This window comes from Mauremys reevesii, linkage group 1, assembly GCF_016161935.1.
Source record: "Mauremys reevesii isolate NIE-2019 linkage group 1, ASM1616193v1, whole genome shotgun sequence".
NCBI classification, from domain to species: Eukaryota; Metazoa; Chordata; order Testudines; family Geoemydidae; genus Mauremys; species Mauremys reevesii.
The window spans coordinates 135,499,237-135,524,149 of NC_052623.1; the positions used below are offsets into that span (position 1 = coordinate 135,499,237).

At 40.9% G+C, this 24,913-nt stretch overlaps 2 protein-coding genes across 16 annotated transcripts in view; both read left to right on the plus strand.

Moving 5' to 3' along the window:
• Positions 1-3,003, plus strand: part of WWC3 (WWC family member 3) — a 176,344-nt gene extending 173,341 nt beyond the window's left edge. For all 11 annotated transcript variants that reach the window (XM_039500168.1, XM_039500169.1, XM_039500162.1 and 8 more), the window contains exon 23: positions 631-3,003. In XM_039500168.1, coding sequence (XP_039356102.1) covers positions 631-697 — 67 coding nt within the window. In that variant the 3' untranslated portion in view covers positions 698-3,003. The remainder of the gene's footprint in view (positions 1-630) is intronic.
• An 887-nt stretch (positions 3,004-3,890) lies between these two features.
• CLCN4 (chloride voltage-gated channel 4) overlaps positions 3,891-24,913 on the plus strand; it is a 61,604-nt gene continuing 40,581 nt past the window's right edge. For 2 of the 5 annotated variants that reach the window (XM_039520879.1, XM_039520884.1), the window contains exon 1: positions 13,652-13,724. In XM_039520879.1, coding sequence (XP_039376813.1) covers positions 13,697-13,724 — 28 coding nt within the window. In that variant the 5' untranslated portion in view covers positions 13,652-13,696. Of the gene's footprint in view, positions 3,926-7,118; positions 7,199-7,402; positions 7,470-13,651; positions 13,725-24,913 lie in introns of those variants that run through there. The other 3 variants (XM_039520880.1, XM_039520882.1, XM_039520881.1) reach the window with 3 other exon arrangements.

Sequence of the window (24,913 nt, forward strand, 5' to 3'; positions counted from 1 at the left end):
CAGGCAGGATGGTAAGGGAACAGGGAGGGTGTGTTGGAAGAGGGCAGGAGAGTTGGGGGGGTGGATTAGTGTGGGAGCGGTCAGAGGGCAGGGAACAGGGGGATTGAACGGGGGCAAGGGTGGGGAGGCAGTCAGAAAAGAGCAGGGGTTGGCTGGGGCGGTGGGGGGCAGTCAGGGGTAGGGATTCCAGGGACAGTCAGGGGACAGAGAGAAGGGGTGGTTGGATGGGGTAGGGGTCCCGGGGTGCCATCAGGAATCAGAGAAGGGGTTGGATGGGGTGGCAAGGGGCAGTCAGGGGACAGGGAATGGGGTGGATAGGGCATGGGTCCCGGGGTGGGGGCTGTCAAGGAACATGGGGGGGTTGGATGGGGCAGGAGAGGGGTGGAGCATGACCCCTCATGGGGTGAGGAGGAGGGAACCGGTTGTTAGCATTTTGGCAGCTCATCACTGATTATAGCTATACAATTTGGGCTTGGTTTACTATGTTTATAAACACCTCAATAAATACTTGATCTGAAGAATTTAATAATAGCTAAATAAAGATGGATACAAATTCAGTTTCTTGAAATGAAAGTCTGTATATATGTATTTGTTTCACCGCCTTTTTATATCTATTTTTTTCAATGACAGAGAGAAGATAGCATTTTTTACAAGGCCAAGGATTAACATACCTCCTCTGCCAGCTGATGACGTGTAACATGTTGCATTGTAAACATGAAGTATTTATCTGTCCGTTTTATTTTAATGGAATTATTAGACTAGCTAAATTTCTTTTTAAAAGTTTGTGCAAAACTTATTAATATACACCTTTTGTATAAAATAAAAACATAAAAAAAGTAAAAGTAAAAATATATATAAATAAATAAATATATATATATATATATATACACATACACATATATATATTTTATAATAGTGACTACAACAAGGCTTGGTTTTTCCTTGTTGTGAAATTGACATCTCTGAAGACAACTTATTTTATAAAAGATCAGCTATCCTGTTAAGAGTGTGTACAGTTTTTATGCTGTTTTATTTGATTTAAAGGCTGGAAGACAGAAACAAAGTGAGTTCAGGCAAATTCACTGTATTGTAATTTATTTATAGCACATTTTTCCTTGAAGGAAAATACCTACTTTAAGATGTATTTTAAGACTGAAATTTTGTTCTTCAGTATTTGTCATACAGTAGAATGGAACCATTGAGCTGGTTTTGTTTCTGATACCTGAAATGAAAATACTATGTTCTAAATTTGTCACTTTTATCAGCTTTACTATCTGTATCTTATAATGTAAATTGTATTCTTTAGCACTGTCTGTGTTATAGCAAAATATTATCACCTGCAATGTTTTTAATACTGATTAAAAATGCCATTCAACATTGCAGAACTCATTTGCATGTTCTTATTGTGCACTAATAGATTGTTCTCATTTCAGTTGTTTAATATATCTTTATATTTTTAACTAGATTCTCAGTTTAAACGGAGGGAAGGAAAAGGGTAGCAGGTCTTTGTTTTGCTATGATTTAATAAAAATAGAAATGGGGCAGGAGCGAACTTGCCATATTAATAAAACCAATAAAAGAATATAGCATCTGAAAAGTTTTAAAGGTTGTGACCCCATTCAGGACAGTACTTAAGTCCTATTTTCTGGAAAGCATCCCTATTCAGAAGGGGGTTAAACACATGCATATCTTTTTAAGCATGTGCTTTGAGTTAGACACATGTGTAAGTGCTTTCCTGAATAGAGATGATTTTCAGAAACAGGACTTATACCTCTGAAATAAATATCTCACTTGATTGGCAGCTGGGCCAACTACAACTTGGCCAGGAGTGATTTTATTTGTTACCATTTGCTTTAACATGGGTCTGTCACCCTAAATTCCCGATAATGCCAGTTTTGTGTCCTTGCATCTTGTAAGTATGTAAAAACGCTTCTTGCTAAACTACTATAGACAGTTTTTCTAATATTTTCAAATGTGCATTACCTAAAGAGAAGGGCACCCCACACAAGACTTATTTAATCTAACTGTTGGAACAGCCAGTGTGAAAATCAAGGTCTCTCTTGGTTAAAGGGACATCGTCAGGACAGATTTGGCCCCAAATTTAGGTTTTGTAAAAAAACAATAAAATTGTAAAATCTCTGACAAGTAGATTGTTTTCATTCATTTTTCTAAACAGGTAAACATTCCCTGCAGTGTTAGGACTCATATACTGTAGCATTATGTAAGAGCATGAGAACCTGAAAGTTAAACCAACTGGGTCTATTTTCATTGTCCAAGCTGTGGAAGAAAGTAAGCAGAATATAAATAGCCAAAGTTTATTAGTAACAAAGACATTTGTGTTTTTAAATTATATTCCTTTTTACCTGACATAGTGTTTGTAAGTTTCCTATTCATCCAGTCTGGCATGAAAAAAGAATATTTGGCTTTATCATATTAATTGCCTTCAAGCCTCTTTTCTTGGCAGTGGTATTGGTAGCTGTAGATAAGGGTCTCAAGCCCACAAAAGAGAGATTCAAAAAATGAACAGAATATAAGCCAACAAAAATAAATACTTATTTAAAATAAATAACTAAAAATCAATTGAAAGAATTGTCTGTGTTGGGATGAAAGTCTGAGAACACCATCTCTTTCAGTGCTCATTACCTGAATGGTCCAGACAGATCAGAGGGAATAGATCTGTCTCTTTGACAGTGATTGCCATTAAAAAGACAGTATTTACCAACAGGTACACACTGTGATATCTGAGATGTCACAGACTTGTCATATACCTAGACTAGGAAATAACAGTCCAGTATCTAATGGCAAATGTTCCTGTTTGTTTTTTTTTTAATGGTGCCTATTGTACAGTATCACTAGAATGTTTTGTGAGTCCAAGATTGACTGCTGTAATGAGTACTCTTTTGATGTGGTAATGAGTTATAATATTCAGTATTCATCTGTCTTGTTTTTGTCACAGTTTTGTACAATTGTGTCATTTGTATTATTTGGAAAGTATTTCTTCTACAGAATAAAATAATTTACTATAAATACAAATAGAGCTTTCTTATGTACCACAATATAAGATGTTTTTTAAATACTTACATATAGGTCTTTATAATAATACCGTTACAAAGCAATTTGGTGGGCTGTATAGCATTGTTATTTAGATGATATCACTATAATAAACTTTCATCTAATAGTAAAAGTTAGGGAGCTTGTGAAATCAATGAGTCCAGAAAGGTTACCCTGAAGGCTTGAAATGGAGTGCCATGTATGGGAATAATGTCCCGAAGCCTTAGCTCTAATACCTCCCCTTGAAAATAAGTTCACATCTGCATCAGAGGCTCCTGGTTAAGACCTTTTCTGGGCGTATTTGCTACTTTTGTATTATTATGAGCAATTTCTCTGCAGAGAAAAGGCTGTTCAAGATTTCCTTACTAAGGTTTAATTTGTGCTCTGCAGACAGCTTCATACTACTACTACTACTTTTACTTCTTCTTTAACAACTTGTTGAGCATCATAGTTCCTAGATGGAAATCACTTCAAACAGAAGTAAGATATACAGTATAAGTTAAATTTTGAGTTTCATTCGTAGCTTGACTGACCTGTTACTAAGCCACACTAGGACATTTTTTTCAGAAGACTATGCATTCAATTTGAAAATGAATATACAATACACGTGGAAGACAGTGGATCACTATGCTGCAGAAAGGTGGTGTCCTTATCGTATTTGTGTAACCCTGGGCATCATAAGCACAGAGGGGATTTATAGCACTTAACGTATGCTGTTCTCAGTTCACTGTTTACAAGGCATTATGGGTATAATAGAGAGAAACTATTTTTAACCTGTCTACTGGAAATAGCCTTTGGAAGTTTTAGTCTTTACTCATTGCTGCCATCAAGATCAACAACAAAGTTAAAGGGGATATGTTGGAATTGCAACATGGTATGAGAACAAAGTTTTATGTATTTCTTTTACTCAAACAATGGTAAATATATTGCAAGATGATAGTTCAAGGTAAGTGTTACATAAAGATGGCAAGGTTCTTCTAAGGCTTATATGATTATGTATGTTAACTATAGGTCCTGTTGAGCATAATAAAATATCAGATTTTATCCCAGGGAGGAAGACTATGTTCATTACGAACCCAGTGTACTTTTTAACTGTAAAGAAACTCCACAATTAGAAGACCTGAGAGATTTTAAAAGGTTCCATTTATAGGGAGAAGGTTTAAAATACTCAAGAACTTTTGTAATACGGAAAACAAAAGTATCTCCTCAAAGAAAAAAACATCATGTATACAGTACTACTGCTTTTTCACCATTCAATATGAGAATATAAATTGAGCAGATTGTTTGGTCCATTTCATAATGTAGTTGCTGGAAAATAATGAGGAATCATATTGAAAGGCAATGTGTGTTTTAACTACTGTATTTGGAAATGGTGGACTTCAGTTATGTGGTTTAAAACATTCATTTGACTGTCACTCTGGAAAATGCCTGTGTTCTTGGTTAAAATCTTTTACAGGATATTTTAGCTGCACGTGTTTTTGTAACCTACAGAAGCATATAGCTGATAGAATTTTATTTTTTATGGTGAATTAGTTATTCTGCCCCTTAAATCCTTAAGCATGTTAGTAATGAGCCCATCATACTAAAAATACACACCAAGGATGGGATAGATAGAGAATATAACTTTGGGATGAGTTCAGTGGGACTAATATAGAAGAAGGGAAGAATCAGACCATTAATTTAGAAGTTTCTCTACACAAAAAGAGAGCCCTTTGGTGTATGCTCATTTGATTCGAGCCATTCACTCCCTTGCTTATGGCCAGGGTTATGGTACTAGGATTATGTTGTATGTAATAGGAGGTTCCTCAGCTGTGGCCTATAAAGAGCTGATGGGTCACATGGTACTTGCTCTCCTTATTTTGAACTGCTAAACTCCATTAAATGAAACTCCAGGTACCTTCAGGGTGGGATTTTCAAGAGATGGAACAGCCTAGTTGCTTCCATTGAAATCAATTGGAGTTTTACTCCTGATTCCAGATAGAGCAGAGTTAGGACAGCACTGAGCACTTTTGAAAGTCCTATCCTAAATACTTTCCTACTGCTACTTTTCCATGCACACAATTGTAGTAATTGGCACAGAGCTCTTACATGATTATGAATGAGGATGGGAGAGCGGTGATCTGCCTGACCATGAATGTGCAGGGAGGTGGATCATAAGCCAGTCTCTCTCTTAAGATGTGGTCCACACAAAGAAAATGTTTGAGAAAACCCATACATAGCAGACTAAGTGACAAGATCTAATCTCTTACGCAAAGTCCATGTAAATGGGATTTGGTCAGAGGATCTGCATGGGAAACCAGGGAGACAGGCACTTCCTTCAACCTAGAGCCCAGATTTGGAGCAGCTGTGTAGCCATTCTGAAGTCACTAATCCAGTTTCCTATTTACAGTAACACCTGCTATTCAGTCCCTACCTAAGGATTTGGCCCAGTTGGGTATACATAGTTATGGAGGCTGACTATTTGTTTGGCCTGCCGCGAATGTTCTACATGAATGCAAAGAGAACTGCTGCAGAACTGCTTTGTTAACCCAAAAGGGTATGGGTGGAATCCCTCTGTGTGCCCCGTCCATAGACTATTAATGATTCCGTGAGTGCAAACATACTATTTTATCCTACCTATTGTTAGGGAGCTAATTTTTCATAGGTACTGTGTCACAACAGAAGTGGATTTCGAGGAAGGCTTTGACCATGAAGAGACTAGTGGAATTGAGGACCAGTTCAAAATGTGTATTCCAAGTGAGTGAGAGACTTGTTGGGGATGCAAAGAGAATATTGTAATAAAAGTGCAGTACTTAAGACAACCCCTATACGTTGCTGTGTTTACTCTCCTGTTTGGTATTGAAAAGGTCTTCATTGAAGATCATTAAGGCTAAACCAAATGTATATTCAAATAAGGGAGGATGAATAATGTCAGTGTAATGCTATAATAAAACATAAAAAAAGATAACATGCTTTTACACAATTATGTATATATAGTATATTTTGTAAAATTTCATTCAACTATGTACTGTGAAAGGTAAATCTAGAGGCGTACACAATTCTTATAAAAACATTTATTTAGAACAAGAGAACTCGGTGTGCTCAGAGTGGTACTGTAATTAGAGTAAAACTCAGTCTAAACTTGTCCTTAGAGAAAGGTTCTAAATGTGATCTCCTGGATGACCCACGATTTGAAAGTCAGAGCAATGAAGATTGTGGGTTTGGGGCTTTTTTTGTTTTGAGGGTTTTTTTAAGCTATTTAATGTATTTTAAGTGAATTGTTAGTAAAAGATTCCATGGAAAAAAATTAAACAGGAATTTGACAAATAAGAGGGTAAACATGTGGCACATAGGAAAAGAACAATTTCAAGCACAAGGGGCAGCATGGAAGAGAGAGGGGAGAAAGATGAGTAGGTGAAGGATACAGAAGTAAGTGGTTAGGCATAGACAAGCAAAATGGGAGAATAAGAAGAGCTCAGAATATAGATGGAGAAGGAGTATTGAACTTTGGAGATAAGGACAGGAAGCTTGAACATGAGGAAGATAAAGGGAGTCAAAGGGTTCAATGAGGGTGTGAAATAGTGGGAAAAAATGTTTTTTGCCTCTGCATCTTTTGATAGACTTGGAAAGGAGTAAGGTGAGAAGCATGTCGGAGGATTGTGAGAGATTATAGAATTGTTGTTTGTGCCATTTTCAAACTACTGTGATTAGTAACTTTTCATATTTATGAAATATGTAACGAGGCCTTCGGGCATTGCTATAAAATAAACAGCAGTATTGCTCATAACGTATGAACACATGAGTTCATAGTTAATTAGCTTGTCTTCATTAACAATGATTTATTATTGCTATGACAAAATCATAATCCCTTTTTAGAAAAGCAACCTGGGTCTGAAATAGCTAGTCATCCATTTTGATTAATAGAGCTTTGTAAGTCACAACATATGTATAGAAAAGGGTGATCGAGCTTTCACTGCCTCAACTGATTCCTGCAGGATTACAAACTCTCTCTCTCTCTCTCCCCCAGCTGATACCCTACAGAGGGAGGATGCAGTCACGTGACTGTAACTGCTTCCTCCCTATGACATCATTGCTTTTGCAGCCATACCAGTAACGAAAGGATGCTATCAAAATCTGTGGGACTGGGCTAAATGATGTTGCTTTGCAGGTAAGAGACAATTCTCCAAAAGCTAATTTGCCAGTCTCTTTCTGTGTGGTCATCCTAGAGCTCAACCTCTGTTAGGCAGATCTTGCAATAGAAAATAGAGCAGAGCAGTTTCTGTGCAAGCAGAGGATTTGCAGGTACAGGGGCTGCTTCCTTGCACTTTACAGCTCTTCCGGCTAACATCTCTAGCAGCAATGCTGCCAGATGGAGCTTTAAAGCTGAAGAAGGCCCATTGTCCTGAAATGGGCCCTGTATCCTAACATGGGCCCTTCTTGTAAGTGCCAAATTATGTATTTACATTAGCAGCCATCAGCCTAGATCAGTACAGAGAGGCATAGCAATATTGTCTTGATTATGTTCCCTGTGTTTTCGCCACACATAAAGCAAATTAGTATAGAGATGAAATGTCTCTAGTCTTTTAAAAAAATGAAAACTGGTCTAGGGGTTAGCAGATCTTAATGGAGACTATTTCTATTTGTTTGCTGACAGTATTTTTAAGGACCTAGTCCGGTAGGTTTCTTGCATAATTGATTTGCATGATGTCAGATGGTTTTTGTTTGCAAGGATTTTGTCATCCGATATAAGCAATGACAATTATTCATCAGGGATGGGGGGGGAGGAGACATGAGAAGGCTAGCAGCTATTTAACCCAAAGTCCTAGTGATATAACCTGAATTTATTCAAGTCATAATTAAAGTGGTAATTGAGCAAAACTTCAAATTCCACAGTTTTTTTCCCTTCAGCTGTAATTGCACACAATGAAAATACATGAAGATAAATCATTTGGGGTTGGGGGAATGTTTGCTACTCTGTTATTTTCTAGTTCATTTAAAAAATGTATTTTGTTGCTAGCAACCTAAAAATAATGGCAAATGCCGGGAGTTTTAGGAGGCAAGACCTCAAAATCACTTATGAGCATAACAGTTGAATAAGAGAATTTCTCCTGCTTTCAGTCATTTGTAAGAACCTTGATGAATAATTGTCTGTCTTTGCCAGAGAATGGATGATGACTCGGCAGCAGCGGCAGCAGCAGGGAAATGGTCAAATTAATTAGTCAGATTATGCAGGAAGTTTTTTGATTCTTGAAATTCCCTTCATACATCTTTTCCCACCATTGAAAATGCAAGAAAAGATATGTTATGATATGAGTTTGTGTGTGCATGTGCATCTGTCCGTGCATGTGAGGGAAATCTGATTGTGTCATGTTTTTAAATGTATTGTATGTCCTAGTGAAGGAAGAACTTGAATGGGTGCATACCACTATCACTAATGGTTAAAATCTAACATAATACCAGAAAGCATTAAAGCAGGGGTTCTCAAACTGGGGGTCACGAGGTTATTACATGAGGGGTCACGAGCTGTCACCCTCCACTCCAAGCCCTGCTTTGCCTCCAGCATTTATAATGGTGTTAAATATATAAAAAAGTGTTTTTAATGCATAATGGGCGGGTCACACTCAGAGGCTTGCTGTAGGAAAGGGGTCACCAGTACAAAAGTCTGAGAACCCCTGTGTTAAAGGCTATGTGGTCAAATGTGTCTTAAAGAGACTTCAGCTCTATAAGCCTTTTTGAAAAAAACATTTCAGACCAAATCAAATCTTGTAGAGAAAAGCATCTCCAGAGATCTTTCGTTTTTCCACACCTAGGCACCAAAAGCAATGTAAACACATTTCCAATTGCCGTATTAACAAGCTGGCACTATGGGCATTCTGGTGCTTCCAATCCTGGATTTATCTGTTCAAACCTGAATTCTCTCTCACACTTAAACTGTGCTATGTTGTTCCTGTTTAATATAAACCATAGTGCTTGGCTCCCACTAGCGTGGCTTTTTGCCTGTGTGAAAAATGCATGAGGACTTCAGCCCTGATCTTTTAAAGGCACACTTTAATTTATTTTTCCAGTGGTAACACTTGAATTCATTAACAAAATCTGGTGGGAACAAAATCTGTCAAGACTGATATGAGTCAGGCATTTCCATCCAGCAAAGTGACATGATACCAGGCTAAGTACATTTTATCCCTATGACCCATGCAGATGTTTTGTGTGCATAACACAAGCAGAATATTGCCCTTAAACTCCACTTTCCATTCACTTAGATTCTCCTTCTGCTGTATTGTTTGGCTATTGTGTAGGGCACCCATGAGTGTATTGCTGTTCAGTGAAATGAATCATGCCATAGATTCAGATACCAATTATGTTTTATGTTAAAAAAAAATCAATTTTCAAATTTGGTATTTCTGGACAGGGGTGCTGGAACAATTTGTATAGTGGGGGTGCTGAGAGCCATTGAACCAAACTGTCAACCCTGTATATGATGGAAACCATTTCAAGCCAGGTGGTGCGGCAGCACCCCCTGCCCTCCTAGTTCCAGCACCTATGTTTCTGGACTGCAGACCAGGAAATGACTCATGGCTAATGCAAAACTTCCAGGTCTTGGCAAAAAATCCATATAATGAAGCTCACCTCTTGATCTCGAAGTGCTTCACAAAGGAAGGTTCCCCCTATTTGCAGATAAGGAACACGTGCAAGAAGAGAAAACTGGAGTGTAAACTCCCAGAGGTTGGGTGTGACCAGTGACCCATATGTTTCCAGCCCTGGTCTAGTGCTCAGTGTTGTCATCCCTAAGCATTCAAAAATCATGAGTCTGAACCCAAAAAGGAGGTGAAGTGACTTGCCTGAGGTCATACAGCAAGTCAGTGAGAGATTCAGCAATAGAAGCCATGCCCCTGACTCCCATTCTAGTGCCATGCCACTGGCCCGTGTTGTCTCCTCGTGGTTGTGTAGAAAGGATTTGCTGCGCACCCTGTTCATTCACTCTCTCTGTTTCTGTTAGAATCACAAGAGCTGAAAGAACAGAACAGTCTAGTAGTGGCCTACCTAGTGCAGGGCTGTCACCTTGTGTGCTGAGGGCTGACGAGCCGTTTCACTCAGAGCTCTGGGACCGGCAGTAAAAAGTTCTCTAGCAGGAGGCTAACTTTGCCGTCTGACTGCAGAGATGGTAAACGCTGCATTTAAAGGAGGACATTTTAAAAAAGCGAATGCATTTATGAAACCTCCTTTCCTTTGTCCATTGATAAGGCAACCCCTCGCCCGCACCTAGTAGTGAATTTTTTCTCTTTTCCTAACACTTGGGGTATGTCTTCACTACCGGCCAGATCGGCAGGCAGTGATTGATCCAGCAGGGATCGATTTATTGTGTCTAGTCTAGATGCAATAAATCGATCCCCGAGCACTCTCCCGTCGACTCCTGTACTCCAGCTTGGCGAGAGGTGCAGGCAGAGTCGACGGGGGAGCGGCAGCTGTCGACTCACCGTAGTAAGTAGATCTAAGTACGTCGACTTCAGCTATGTTATTCACATAGCTCAAGTTGCATAGCTTAGATCAATTCCCCGCTTCCCCACCCCCACCCCCCCAGTGTAGAACAGGCCTTGGGGAATTTCCTCTACTCCTCCCTTGAGCGCTTCCCTGCCACTTTCCTCCCCCACTCACTTTGGGCATATTCCAAATGGGGGAGGGAGAAGCAGCAGCAGCAAGAATTTAAGGAGAGATCAGGCACAGCCCTGTGGGAGAGGGCCTGAGGGGGAAGCTGGAAAAACCCCTCTTCCTGTGAGCTCTGGCTTGGGAGCATTGTGGCAGCTGCTCAAAAAGCCACTGCTGAACAGCAGGGGGCAGCAGATCAGCTGCCTGTGCCCAATCAGGCATGAACTTCCTCCTCAGTTCCGCCCGCTCCCGTCCCACTCTCTCCTGCCACTTGAGCTCTAAAGCAAGCAGCTGCAAGCTGGGGACCTTAGAAGTGCGCAAGGTGAGCTGCCAACTAGAGAGAAGGGTCCTTGGAGCCAGATGCAGCCCTGATCTACTGTTGCTATCCCCAAGCATTCAACAGTCATGAATTTGTTTGAAAATCACAAGCTTTTAAAATAATAAATGTTCTGGGGGTGCCTCTGGGTTTTCAAGCCTTCAGGGACCACGGGCTGAAGCTTTTTCCCACAGCCGTGTGGGGTGTGTGTATAAACATTTACTTTTTAAAAAGTCACAGAAATGCAATTGTTTTAACATTAATATGAAGACCAGTATGTTGCCCAGAGACATGTCTCTTGACCACGGTAGTCCCCCTCCTGTTCACTGGCCCACTAGGAGGTTGTTCAAGATGGAGTAAAAGGCCTTGTGCCTTTTTTTACACCACTTTAGGGAACTAGGCCTGAGGCTCCCCTGGGTGTGCTGTGTTGTGTGTCTGTGCGTTCACCTCAGACCAGGCCCACTCAGACAAAATACCAGGAACAAAGCTTTATTCTGTAAAGAAACACAGAAGAGCATTCCAGTCCAGCAGCCTCCTCTCTGCTTGCCTGCTACATGCTCCCAGCTTCAGTCAGTGCTGAAACTTCCTGCTGGGAGGGCAGAGGGGACTTCCTGCCAGGAACCAGGAAGTTCTCCCAACATGCCACCATTTGTAGTCTACATCTTGTCTTTCCCATGGCTGCTGCTGCTGAAGCACACTGGACCTTGGGCTACACTGGGACACATCTCTCTGCTAAGTTTGAAATACTTTTTTTGTGGCTGTATCCTTTAGTCCCCTCTTTCATAAAAGTATTTGCTGCCTAAGGCCTTGGCTACACTTGCAAATTTGCAGCGCTGCAGCAGGGTGTGAAAACACACCCTCTCCAGCGCTGCAAATTGCGGCGCTGCAAAGCGCCAGTGTAGTCAAAGCCCCAGCGCTGGGAGCGTGGCTTCCAGCGCTGTCCGTTATTCCCCACAGGGAGGTGGAGTACAGACAGCGCTGGGAGAGCTCTCTCCCAGCGCTGGCACTTTGACTACACTTAGCGCTTCAAAGCGCTGCCGCGTACTCTTTATTTTGAAGGGCTTCAGTATGATAATTCTTGAAATCCTTGTTTGCCTGCAAATGTGTAATTACCCATATCCTGGGGTCATTCTACCTCTCATCAGTAATATCCTTGGGCTTCATCACACTAGTTCTGTTGATGGATCACATTAAAATCTGTTTCCATAAAGAGAGTCAAACGGAACCCTTTCCTCTTCAAAACCCATTTTGATTGTATACTACATGGATTCCAGGCAATTTTCTTGCAGGGGACTCGTGTAAGAATGTGGAATGCAACCCATTGCTCATTTGGATAAAAGCTTCATAGAAGCAGTGAGCACCATGAGAGAAAAGCAATGGCCTGAGTAGGGCAGAGGTCATCATACTTAGCTCAGAAACAATGCTTAGAACTGATTCAATAACGACATTGACCAACTCCTATCTATACTCCTTGGCTACAGGCTGGTGGGTGTTGACATGGGGGAATCCATCATAAGAATAAAGAAATACTCCTGTACAATAGTGAGAGTACACTCAGAAAGATCCTATAGGGAAGGGAGCAACAGATTTTGAGTTAATTTAATGAAAGGTTCCTGGCTAACAATGTTGGAAACAGAGTTTTTCTATTCATGGTACAGAGATTTGCAGTTTGAGCTTCTCCACTGTGCTCAGCCCATATGCCTGAATCCTGATGTTGAGGATTCCATGCAAACTGACGTAGTTTTGCAGAGAGAGCCAACTGAAGTATTAAATTAAAAGCAATATAAATCAATGAGCTCAAACGCAGACCTTCTGAAACAGTAATGGAATAAAGATCAATTTTAATGAAGAAAGCAAGACTAGAAAATAATATATGTGAATCATGTAAGAGTTAATGGTGTGTGAGAAATCCTAACATCTGAAAGCTGACTTCTGAGTGTTCATTTCTCGACCACAACATTGCATCATCTCCTGATTTTGTTTAATTAAATTTCCCCGTTTCCTTTAAAAGACAAAAGGGAGGAAGTTGGTGCTAAACCACAGAGCACTCTTCCCTGAACTGAACAAAAGTTAACTGTGAGACATTCTTTATTAAAGAAGCTTTAATAACACAACCTGAAAAACCCAAAATAGAGTAATTCTAAACTCTGTGTATGAAATTGCTGACTTTGCACATAAAGTTGAGATCTACAGAACCAGTTTTCTTCAGACTTAGGCTGACATTTAAGTCTCACTGGGAACAACAAAACAAACCGAGTTTGATGTTTTTAGCTTGAGCTGATTTTGAGTTATGGGAGTGCAAAAATTCCACTTGGAACATATGGGGAAAGTGGTTTGTTTGGGTTTTTTTTTCTTCTGACATAACTCAACAGCTGAACCAATTTTGCTCAAACTTTCCAAGAAAACTCAAGCTGTGACCAAACACAGCATATTTCAGACCAAAAAGAATTTGTTTGAAAAAAGACTTACAATTAAACTGAAAAGGGAGGTGCTGGGAGAAAGCTTAGGATGAAAGCTAGACGTTAACCTTAAATATAGTGGGTGCTACCATCACAGGTTTTAGCATTAGCAGGGACAGCCTTATGATTACAGGGCCTAGCAAGAACTAGAAGACAGGAAATCGGGCCATAAATTCTTGCTGCTTCCATTCCCATTGGCAGAGAGGAGCGAAGGCCTGGCAGTGAGAGACTGCCTCCCCATACATTCATGCTGCCAAAGATGCAGATTGTGTTGGGTGAGTTTGAGTGTCCATGGATTCTGAGGCGCCAGTGGACACTTGCTTTGCTTGTTCTTAAGACTAGCTCTATTATCCTCACTATGCTTTTGTCTTTACGTGGAATAGCTGAGAGCTAATGGCTGGAGATCATGATTTAATCTGGAGCACATCTTTCCCTTTGTGCCTTAAGTTTCCAGTGATTAGCCCATGTGTTTTTCCTTTCTTCCAGAATCTCTCCCATGTGATGCTATGCCCTGTGTTTTTTCATTACTGCTGCAGCTTCACATTTTTTCCATGGAGATTATTCAGGGTAAAACTACACATCAAATATATACTGCATTTAGCTTGCCCACAGCATTATAGCGGGAGACTGCTTTATATGTGGTAATCAACCCATATAAAAATGTACCACAATATTTTAAAGTAATGTTCCAAACCACTTCATCTCTCTGTAGAGATGCTGCTGTTTTAGGTGAGCGCTGTAGAATATAGTAATATGTTTTCTCCTTATAAGAGACGTCTATATGATAGACCCAGATGCATAGTAATAAAAATAGTTAGTTTTAATCTCCTATTTTTTCCCTGGGTTGTCCAATCTAACTGGTCTCCACTTTCTTATGCTAGATCATGCTTCCAAACAGGCTTGTACTGTTTTCTTTGGGGGATAGAGGCGCTGTTCTAATTAAATGACCTTTTTTAAAATTTTTAAGCTGATATGGAAGGTCAATAGATCAATCAATATGCTTTGAAAACCAACAGTTTTACATTGCCCATGGGTATTTTTAAACACAATTAAAATGCAGTTTAACATGCCAATGGTTCAGTCATGCCTTCCCTAAACATATTTTGTAAATCATCACTCACTACCTTTTCTTTAATATTTAGAAGAATGTTCCATAACCTTTTAATTACCTTCAAGTGCGCTTACAATGATGCAGCATCATGTAGCTGTTATAACGTCATTTTCCTGTCTGTATATTGGTTGTTGATATGGAAAGATTTTTTTTTTTAAAGGGGAAGGAGGTATTTCTTGTGCCAGGGCTGTGGGCAAATTCATCATCATGATACTTTGAGGGTTAGAGTAAAGTAAGCATCTTTACTTGAAAGTATGAAAGGTGTTCATAAAATACGGGAAATTAAATATAGAATGACTTTTTCTTTGTTGAGTATATGTCCGTGTGTACTCCGACATAGGTGCGCATGCGCCACATGCATGCAAGATCAGTTTTTTTGACTAGCTGTGTCTGTCAGGGCTGCACATACACCCTCTGCCTCCTTGTGCTCCCGTGTGAGGTCATAAAGGACAGAGTCGTTGCAACCCCCCCATGGCAACAATACAGAACTTGGCAAATGTTCAATCTGCTACTACTCCAATTTTGTGAAAAAAATCTTCCTTAGCCAGCCACCATGCGCCATGGTAGACTCCAAACCCTTCCTGTCCTATTATGAACTGATCCCTATCAAAGATGGACACTGTGGGTTTTCTGCCCAGTCAGATATGCTCTGTGTTTAAGTCCTTTTCCTCCACAAATCCAGGGAGGCGTGGCTCAAGCTACGCCTGCAGGGGCAGTCCATTTGGATTGCTTCAGACCCAGAGGTGACCATCACTACCAGATCAAGGTGAGATAAATCAGCATCAGCCAGTGCTCCTGTGAGTACACATTGTACTCTAGGATCAAACACTGGAAACAAGGCAAAGAGAGCACTGGCAGAACCAGTCTTGGTGTCTTGGATACCAACCACCTCAACATCAATGAAGTCTTCAGCACTGGACACCTCAGTATGGATGAACCTGGCACTAACATCCCAGAGAGTAAAGCCAGCATCTGTGCTCAGACATAAAGTTAACATTTTTTCACAGAGTTGGATGGAGCGCAGTATAGCACCAAATATGAAGGAAAGTCCCAGAAGGAGGACACACACAATCACTTTTCAAAGCACAGAGCCTCTGAGTTCTTGATCAGAGCAGGAATGGCACAGGGAACAAGAAACCAGGCACCAACCTCAGTACCCAGCAATGCTCTGAGATACACCTGGAGGACACTGGATCATGTCCAGAGATGTTCCCTAGTCCAAAAAGGCGAGTGGTGCTGGAGATGGCCTTTGATACTTTATCGCCCTATGGCACCACTGTTTGAAGAGAAGATATATGCCTCCTCACTATCACCAGTGTACTCACTCTCACTGGTTTCAAGTACAAATCTGTCTTCTCTGCCCTCAAAGAAAGCATCAACCCAGGGCACTGTTATTCACCCCAAATGGGATGTGAGTGGCATTGGGTTGGCCAGCCAGAACCAAGCCAGTGCCCATATGGCATGCCATCTTGGCCACAACTCATAAATCTAGGAGCAGATCCCCCTCCCACATTTCCAGAAAGAGGAGAAGATCCCATTCCCCAGTGGCATCATTAGCTGGGCTGTTCATGCCAAAACCAGATGTGGACCTCCAGGAGCAAGAAGCAACAGAAGGATTACGTCAACCTTGTCTCCACCCAAGGAGTCATCGTCATTGCCAGATGAGGCAATGACACCATCCCCGACACGCGGATGGACAACTTGAAAGCTTTTAATGACTTCCTGTCCCATATTGTGGAGACCCTGGATACTGAGACTACATTTATATGAGAGAAGTCTCACCAACTCTTTGACATTTTGAGTGCCACATAACATTGGCCAGAATTGCCCTCCCCATTAACAGTGGATCCTGCATTTGGGCAAAGGACCATGTAAAACCCTACTCTTCCTCCCACTTTTAAAGGAACAGAGAAGAGAGGTCAGGCGCCCCAAAGGGGCACTTTACAACTATCCAAAACCCAAGTTCCCTGGTTGTTTTGGCAGCTGAGGAAAAATCAGTGCCCACAAAAGAGATATGTGCAGACAAAAATCCCAAAACGTTTGACCTTTTTGGATGTAAGGCACATTTTTGTAATCCTCACTGCAGCTTTGGGTGGGTGAACTACCAGGTTCTGTTTAACAAATACAATTTCCTCACTTGGAGAGGATCACTCACTTCCTATTTTATATCCCACAAGGAAACAGGGGTAAGTTAAAGGAGATCATGAAGGAGGGTTAGTTGGTCGTGAGAACATCTCTACCGGCAGCCATTGACGCATCTGATATGCCCTCTAGGTTGATGGCTACAGCTGTCACTGTGAAACTGGTCTCATGGCACCAAGTATCTGTAGATACCATGGTACCATGTGAAATACAGGCTATTACAAAGGACCAGCCCTTCAGGGAGATGGAGATCTTCAGACAGAAAACAAACACAGCACTCTGCTCCGTCAAGGGCCACACTATGGTCCTTGGGGATTTACCCATTGGCCCTCTATAGAAAGTCATAGAATTACCAGAGGACAGTGTCCTACTCCTGAAGCTGACAGTCACAGTACCCACAAAGAAAGAAGCCCAGGTACTCTAGGGAGTGCCAGTTTTCTGCCTCTTTGTCTAACTCAGCCCCCTCTGAGGCAGCAGATTTGACTGGAGAGTCGAGTCATACTGGAGTCAATCTGGAACCTGCACCCACCTTTGGGAATCACCTGTTCCTTTCTACCAGGACTGAGTCGCCATTACAGCTGACTGGTTCATGGCTTTTGATTTGGAGGATGCATATTTCCATATAGCTGTACACCTGATCCACAGGAAGTTTCTAAGACTCATAGTGGGACCAAATCATTCTCAGTACCAGGTACAGCCATCCAGACTCTCCATGACACTGAGAGTCTTCATGAAGTAGCAGCACAACTCAGGAAGAAAGACATTCCCATCTATCCTTACCTGAACAATCGGCTGATCAAGGGCAGATCCCTGCAGGAGACGGCAACAAGCCTAGAATATACCCTCTCCCTGTTCTCTCAGAGCTCCTGGTGAACTATGAAAAATTGTCTCTAACCCTATCACAAACTATATTTCACAGACTATAGTTCATAGGAGCCTTGATTGACTCCATGGTGGCAGAAGTGTACCTCCCCAAAGACCGGTTCCTGTTGCTGCAGTCACTCTTACTCGCACTAGAATCAAACCTGATTACAATAGCATGGACATGTCTGGGGCTGCTAGGTCATGTATGACTCCACTTGCCAGAGTTCACTTGAGACTGTTCTAAATCTGTCTCTCTGTGCCTCTGTGAAACACCAAATGAGCAAAAACATTTCGATTACACTTCACATCATTGCAGAACTGAAATGGTGGAAGGGACCCAAAAAAGTGTGTGGAAGGTGTGCCATTCTCTGATTATTTTTCCCCCCCAGTCAGTGTCTTTAATCACAGATGCATCAGGCACAGGTTGGGAGCCCACCTGGACCATCAGAAATGCAAGGGACCTGGTCCCCAGAAGATGTCTGGTCCATATCATTTTCCTGGAATTCAGAGCCATCAGGCTAGTATGCCTGTTCTTCAAAACTCCATAGTGCAGATCTTGACAGACAACACATCTGCAGTGCACTATGTAAACAAGCACAGATACGTACATTCATCTCCCCTCTCTCTGGAAGCCATCAAGTTCTGGATATGTTGTCGCCACACAGGATAGCAGAGATGCTTTTTCCCTTCCAGGAGTTAGCAACAACCTGGCAGACTTCCTGACCAGACAACCGGTGACTACTCACAAGTGGTCCCTACAGAGATCCATCATAGAACCAATATCCCCTGGCTGGGGGTTCCCAGGACAGACTGTTTGCCACCAAGGTTAATGCCAAGTGCCAGAATTATTGCTCTAAAGGAGGCATGAGCCCAGGCCTATTGCCCAACACCTTGCTTCTGTGGTGGAGCCCACACCTCCTTTGTGTCTTGTCACTGTAATTCCCCTGATCCCCAGGGTGATTTCCAACCTCAAAAGAGATTTTTTTCTCATAACCTAGGTAAGGCAGTTTTGGCTGACAGACCTGATACAGATGTCTGTTCAGCAGCTGATCTAGTTCTCACACTGCACAGATACTCCATCCAGACCTGAAGTCTCTGCACCTGACAGCCTGGGTGTTGGCTCATTAAGTACCATGGACAGGAACTGCTCTAGGCAAGTCCTAGAGATCCTGCTATAGAGCAGGAAGACATTCACCAGAGGGATTTATCAATCAAAATGGATGAAGTTCTCAATTTGGCTGGCCCAGCAGAGCAACATATGCTTTGATACCATGGATCTTCAACTACTTGCTGCATTTGTAGCACTCTGGCAAATCATTCTGCTCCATCAAGTTTGCAATGATCTTAGGATGCCGTTCACCAGTACAGTCATGCTCCATCTTCACTCACTGGCAGTATCAAAGTTCCTCAAGAGTCTGTTATGTACATATCCACTGGTCAGAGAACCCTGCTCCTGGGACCCCAGCATCATCTTCTTGAGATTCCTAGGCCTCCATTCGAATCCCTTTCAGAATGCTCCTTACTTCATCTCAGGCTGAATACTCTCTTCCTACTGGATATCACTTCGGCCAGGAGACTGAATGAGCTTTAAGCATTTAAATGCTGACCCTCCCGCAGTGACCTTTCACAGAATGAAGTAGTGCTGAAACTTCACCCCGAGTTCATCCCCAGGGTGGTCTCAGAATTCTACTTAAATCAATCCATTATCCTATATTTTCTTCCTCGAGCCCCACACTACATTGAGAGAAAAGAAGTTACGTACACTGGACTTTTCCAGAATCTTATGTCAACAGACCCAAATCATTGAGGCGGTCTCCTCATTTATTGCTGGCTGTAGCTGGCCGTTCCAAGGGCCAGGCCATCTCACTTCAAAGAAAATCTAAGTTGCTATCACAACATACCAAACCATGGAGAAATCCTAAGGCAAACTCCACTATGTTGTGCTTCTGCATGGCAGCCAACTAGTACCACATTTGGCATAGGGCAAAGATAGGGTTCTGTATGCTTTAGAAAAGAAGATCCATACAAATATAAAGTGTAAAGCAGGAGTTTACAATGCCACATCAGTCTTCACCAGCCAGGTCCCTTCTTCCCTCAGTCTCATTTCTTTCTTTTGTTAAAGCACAAAATTAACTGAAGAGAATGACTCAAAATCTGCAAGGGGCACAAATTCCATACAGCAAAACCAGATTCTTATCTTCAAGACAAATAATATAAAGATTAAAGCAATAAAGCATAAAGGTGACTTTTCAGTAGTTGATAGCAATTATTGTAGGTAGAGAAGTAATTGAGTAACTGTGATATGTTGAAAGTAACTTGAAACTTGTTGGAATTTCATTAATAAAACCACTGTCTGTTTCTCTCTGATGTGGCCAATTAAAATAGAAAACAGGATGATGAGAATGTACCATGGAACTAACATGTCTAGTTGCACTAAACTACAGCCAAGCATTTTCCTTTGATGGCTTTTCAACTAGTTGTTTCCAGTCAATATGCTTTTCAGTTTGCACTGGGCTGCAAGACATTCTAGTCTGTCCTTGCTAGAGCAAATATACTTTGCATCAAATCAATCACCATCCTATCTAGAACACCATTTCACTGATACATCCTTTCTAGCTGTGTGTGGTTTCTACATTAGCACATATTGTAACAATGTTACAAAGCTGAGAGTTTCAGTATTTTCCACTCTAAACATAATTTTATCACCCATCTGTAAAACTTTGCTCCAGGCAGGGCCAATCAGAGGGGGACCAGGAGGGCCATTTGGCCTGGGCCTCAAGCTCAGAGGGACCTCAGATTTAGACACTTGTTAATTTTTTGGCATTTGATAAGTTTTGCAACTTGTTTTTATGTGCATCCCTGTTGGACCAAAATGTGATATATAACTGGAGATATACCAATCAATCTCCTAGAACTGGAAGGGACCTTGAAAGGTCATCAAGTCCAGCCCTCTGCCTTCACTAGCAGGACCAAGCACTGATTTTTGCCCCAGCTCCCTAAGTGGTCCCCTCAAGGACTGAACTCACAACCCTGGGTTTAGCAGGCCAATGCTCAAACCACTGAGTTATCCCTCCCCCCTAAAAATACTCTCTCAGCTTAGAGCTGCAAATTTAAGCAAATAAGAGATGTGATTTGGTAAAAGACATAATTTTTTTTTAACTGATACAGATTTTGTCATATTAGAGTTAAAAATTTTCATAAATATTAATAAAAATATCAGTTCTGATGGCACAAGATTAGACTGTGATGAAAGTGTCCTCTCAGATCAGCTGATTATATAAATAAAACCACTACTAGTGGCTGGTGCTAGATCAAGTGTGTGTGTTGAAAGGTAGAGAATTGTTACATTTTAGTGTCTTTAGTTTTAGATCCAGTTGACTAAGGAATTGTTTGTGTGTGAGAATTCCTCATTATTATCTTCAAATAGTAGCTAACAACAGTGACTGGTTGGTTGGTTGAGCCCTAGCTTGGTAGCTTGGCCATCATCATCGGCTTTCGTAGTCTATAGGCCCAGCTTCAAGGTGAAAATGTGTGAGGACAACCTTGTACAGTGAGTTTCGTGAGGACACGTTTGAAATTTTTGGACATTATCTCTGTCTGTATCCGTGCCAAGTTTACTCTCTATATATGTCATCCCTTTGTCTTGGGACAAGAGCATTTGAATGGGCTCTCCATGCTTAATATCAACTGTGACATTAAGCGAAAGCTAGATTTTCCCTCACTAATTAGTGCATTTGCACAGAAAAAGGCTAGAAAAGCATTTGTTAAATACAAAAATATTCAAATTATGTCTCTCTCTTTTTTTGGTGCTTTATTTTGTTTTCATGTGCTGTCATTTTTTATTTTTATTATGGTTAGGAGCCTCAAAAGCTGGAAGTAGCCTGGGCCTCTTTGGACCTCTGAGAGGGCCTGTCTCCAGGTGACAATTTAGTATACAATTGGCTTTTTCTGAAGTACATCTGAAGTACATCTTTTTCTGAAAGATAATTCATCCATTTAAGAGTGCAGAAAAGCATCTTAAAACTCAAAAATTCTGTGTGGTTTTATAAAACAAAATTTTACAAATGATGAGTACAATCCCTACAGAATTTGATGTGCTTATTTGCATATCAACACCCAGAATGCTCTTTTTTACATTGCTGTGCAGGTGTCTTGAATTTTATCAGCTTGTTTGTAGGCACTGACCTCTTCTGTGTCAGCTTTACATAATTGGGCCTTCTCACTTTTTAATTTTTTTTTTAATTATTAAATATAGTCTGGTTTATCAGAACATACTTAGGGAAATGCTGTCAAATTCACAGTAGGCACTTATTGAGGTTAGAAGTTCATTGGAGCATGCAGATTTCCTTCATGGATTTTTTTTAAGCTGAATGAAACAAGTAATCTACATGAAATTCTGTAAGGTGAGTTCACAACTGGTTGAAAGACTGTACTCAAAGAGTAGTTATCAATGGTTCACTGTCAAACTGGGAGGATGTATCTAGTTGGGTCCCAAGATGTCAGTCCTGTCTGGTGCAATTAATATTTTCATTAATGACTTGGTTAATGGAGTGAAAAGTATGCTTATAAAATTTGCAAATGACACCAAGCTGCGAGGGGGCACAAGCATTATGGAGGACAGAATTAGAGTTCAAAATGAGTTTTACAAATAGGAGAATTGGTCTGAAATCAACAAAATGAAATTCAATAAAAATAAGTGCAAAGTACTTAGGAAGAAAAAAACAAACGCACAACTACAAAATGGAGAGTAAGTGATGAGGTGTTAGTACTGCTGAAAAGGAACTTTATGGTGGATTACAAATTGAATCCAAGTCAACAATGTGATACAGTTGTGAAACAGGCTAATATAATTCTGAGGTGTATTAACATGAGTGTCATACATAAGAAACAGGAGATAACTTTCCCACTCTACTCAGCATTGGCGAGGCACCCGCTGAAGTACTGTGTTCAATTCTGGGTGCCACGCTTTAGGAAAGATGTGATGCTGAGAATGGACTTGCCACCACTGTCCTATAAACATCTAACAGCATTTTGTTGGAGTCTGATGGTCTCACTGTGATGGAAGTGGAACTATGCTGTAATAATTTATTACTACGGTATGTTGACGTGGTTATTGAGATGTTCAGTGTATGAATATATTGTTTTAGTTTAATAAAAGCTGTAAGGAAAAACAAGCAGGGAGGGGAAAGAATAAGATAAGCCACCCCTAAGCAAACACTGAAGGGTTGTTAAGAGATAATGCCAGGATAAGAAAAGTCCTGGAAACCAGAAGGTCAGAAAGAGTATATCAATTTTAAAAGGAACACACACTCAAGAGGAGCAGTTGTTTGGAGGGACTATATGAACCCAGCTAGGGTGTCTGAAGAGACTAGGCCTGCCTAGGTTGCCATCACAGGATGGTAGGGCTTTAGGTAAGATAGACGTAGACTATTATTTTAAAATCCTTTTTTTGTCTATGCTTTGTTCCTACTGTCAAAATAAACAATACTTTGGTTTAAGGAAGTTGTTGGGTCACTGTGTACACAGACTCCTGAAGGGAAAAATCACAGGTACTAACTCCAGTCAGACCTGCTGGACAAGCACAGTTGATACATGTTGTAGCTCAGGGTGCAGTCTAAGAGGGAGAGAATTGTGTACTTCTACCCTCAGGGTAGGTAAAAGCACAAAGCCTGCCTCTTGAGGGGATGCATTCACAGAAACCGGGAAGGGACAGAGGTGCAGCTAGACCTGAAACTATGACACTCGCCAGCACGCAGGCAATACTAATAAACATGCAGGTTAGCTGGAGTGCTGATTTTCTATGAATAGATGATGTGTGGTGAACTAGCTGAAACAGTGGGCAATTTAAAAAAACAACACTTACAGCAGTGTGTTCATTGTGAGAGTGTGATATCGACATACAGCACTGAGAATCTCTAGCAGCCAGGCACACAAATTCACAGGAAACAGTAAATAATGGCATGGAACTATTTGACTATGGACAACAGTGTGACCACAAAACAGAAACACATTTAAATCTGCAACCAGAGTCGCATCCAGTTTTCATCCTCACAACTGTGGCAGGTCACGTACGTCCAAAATTGTACTCTGCTGGCATCGAGCCACAAAACCTCATAGACTTTGGTTATGAAGTGATCAGTGTTAGATGAGAAGCGGAAGGATGGTCCAGTGATTAGGGACATTCGAGAACTGGATTAAGTTCCTGGCTCTGTCACAGACTTCTTGTGTGACCTTGGGCAAGTCACTTAGTCTTTGTGCCTCAGGTTTCCAGCTGTAAAATGGAGATAATAGAGTGCTATTACCTAATGGGTGTAATGAGTATAAATCCATTAAAAAGTGTGAGGTGCTCAGATACTGATGATGATAGGGGGCATATAAGTACCTGAAATAGATTAAGATAAGCATGTGCAGGAGAGTCTTTGCCATCTGCTGGGTTATCTGCCATTATTTCTCAGTGACACTCTTTCACTTCTACTTTTACTAAAAAAGTCAGTCCAGCAGCAAATTATTCATGCATTGCATTGCTATGTTGGACACTTTGTCTGGGTTTCATGTCCTTCCCAACCTTTGGACTCCGTAGGTTGATTCATTTTCAGATAAACATGCCATGGTGCTTGAAGATTATTTGATTTCTGCACTTAAGACTTTCTATAGATTTATCATGGTGACTGCTGCACTCCTTGTAAAATTATGGTGTTTTTTTCAGTTGTCTGCTCAGAGCAGATTGTCAATTTAGTAAAAAAAAAAAAAAAAAAAGTCCCTAATTGGCAGTGCTCAAAGGAACAGAAACTCAGAAAACTGAGCTCTGGTGCTTATGTCCTGTATGTTCCTACCACAAAAAATTAAAGGAATAGAAAAAGAGGGATTAAATATAATTTAAAATTAAAAATATAGGCAAGTGGGGAGGACTGGGAGGAACTGAGCACAGCACCAGGGACAGGTCTGCCACATTTTTGCCTGTTTTAATTATAGGAATCGGTAAATTTCCTAAGAAATTCATGGGGGCCAGATTCTGCCTTTACCTGCACATGTGTAGCACTCATTGATACACATGTGGGATTTGTGTGTTGATGTCTGAGAGCAGAATATGATCCAAAGTGTTGAGGATTTTATTAACCTTATCAATCTATAGCAAAAGGACATTCTTTCTGCTAATGAATTCCAAATGCTGCAGAACTGCTCCTGTCAGGTTACCTAAGGATCTTTAAAGTCCATATTTATCTCCAATTTTTCCTTGTAAATTGCAATTGGTGTCTACAGGAGTCTATTTCATCAGTACCACCCCCACCACTTGTCAGACCTCATCAGGAGAACAGGCAGTCTTCTTTGAACTATCACCTGAGTGAC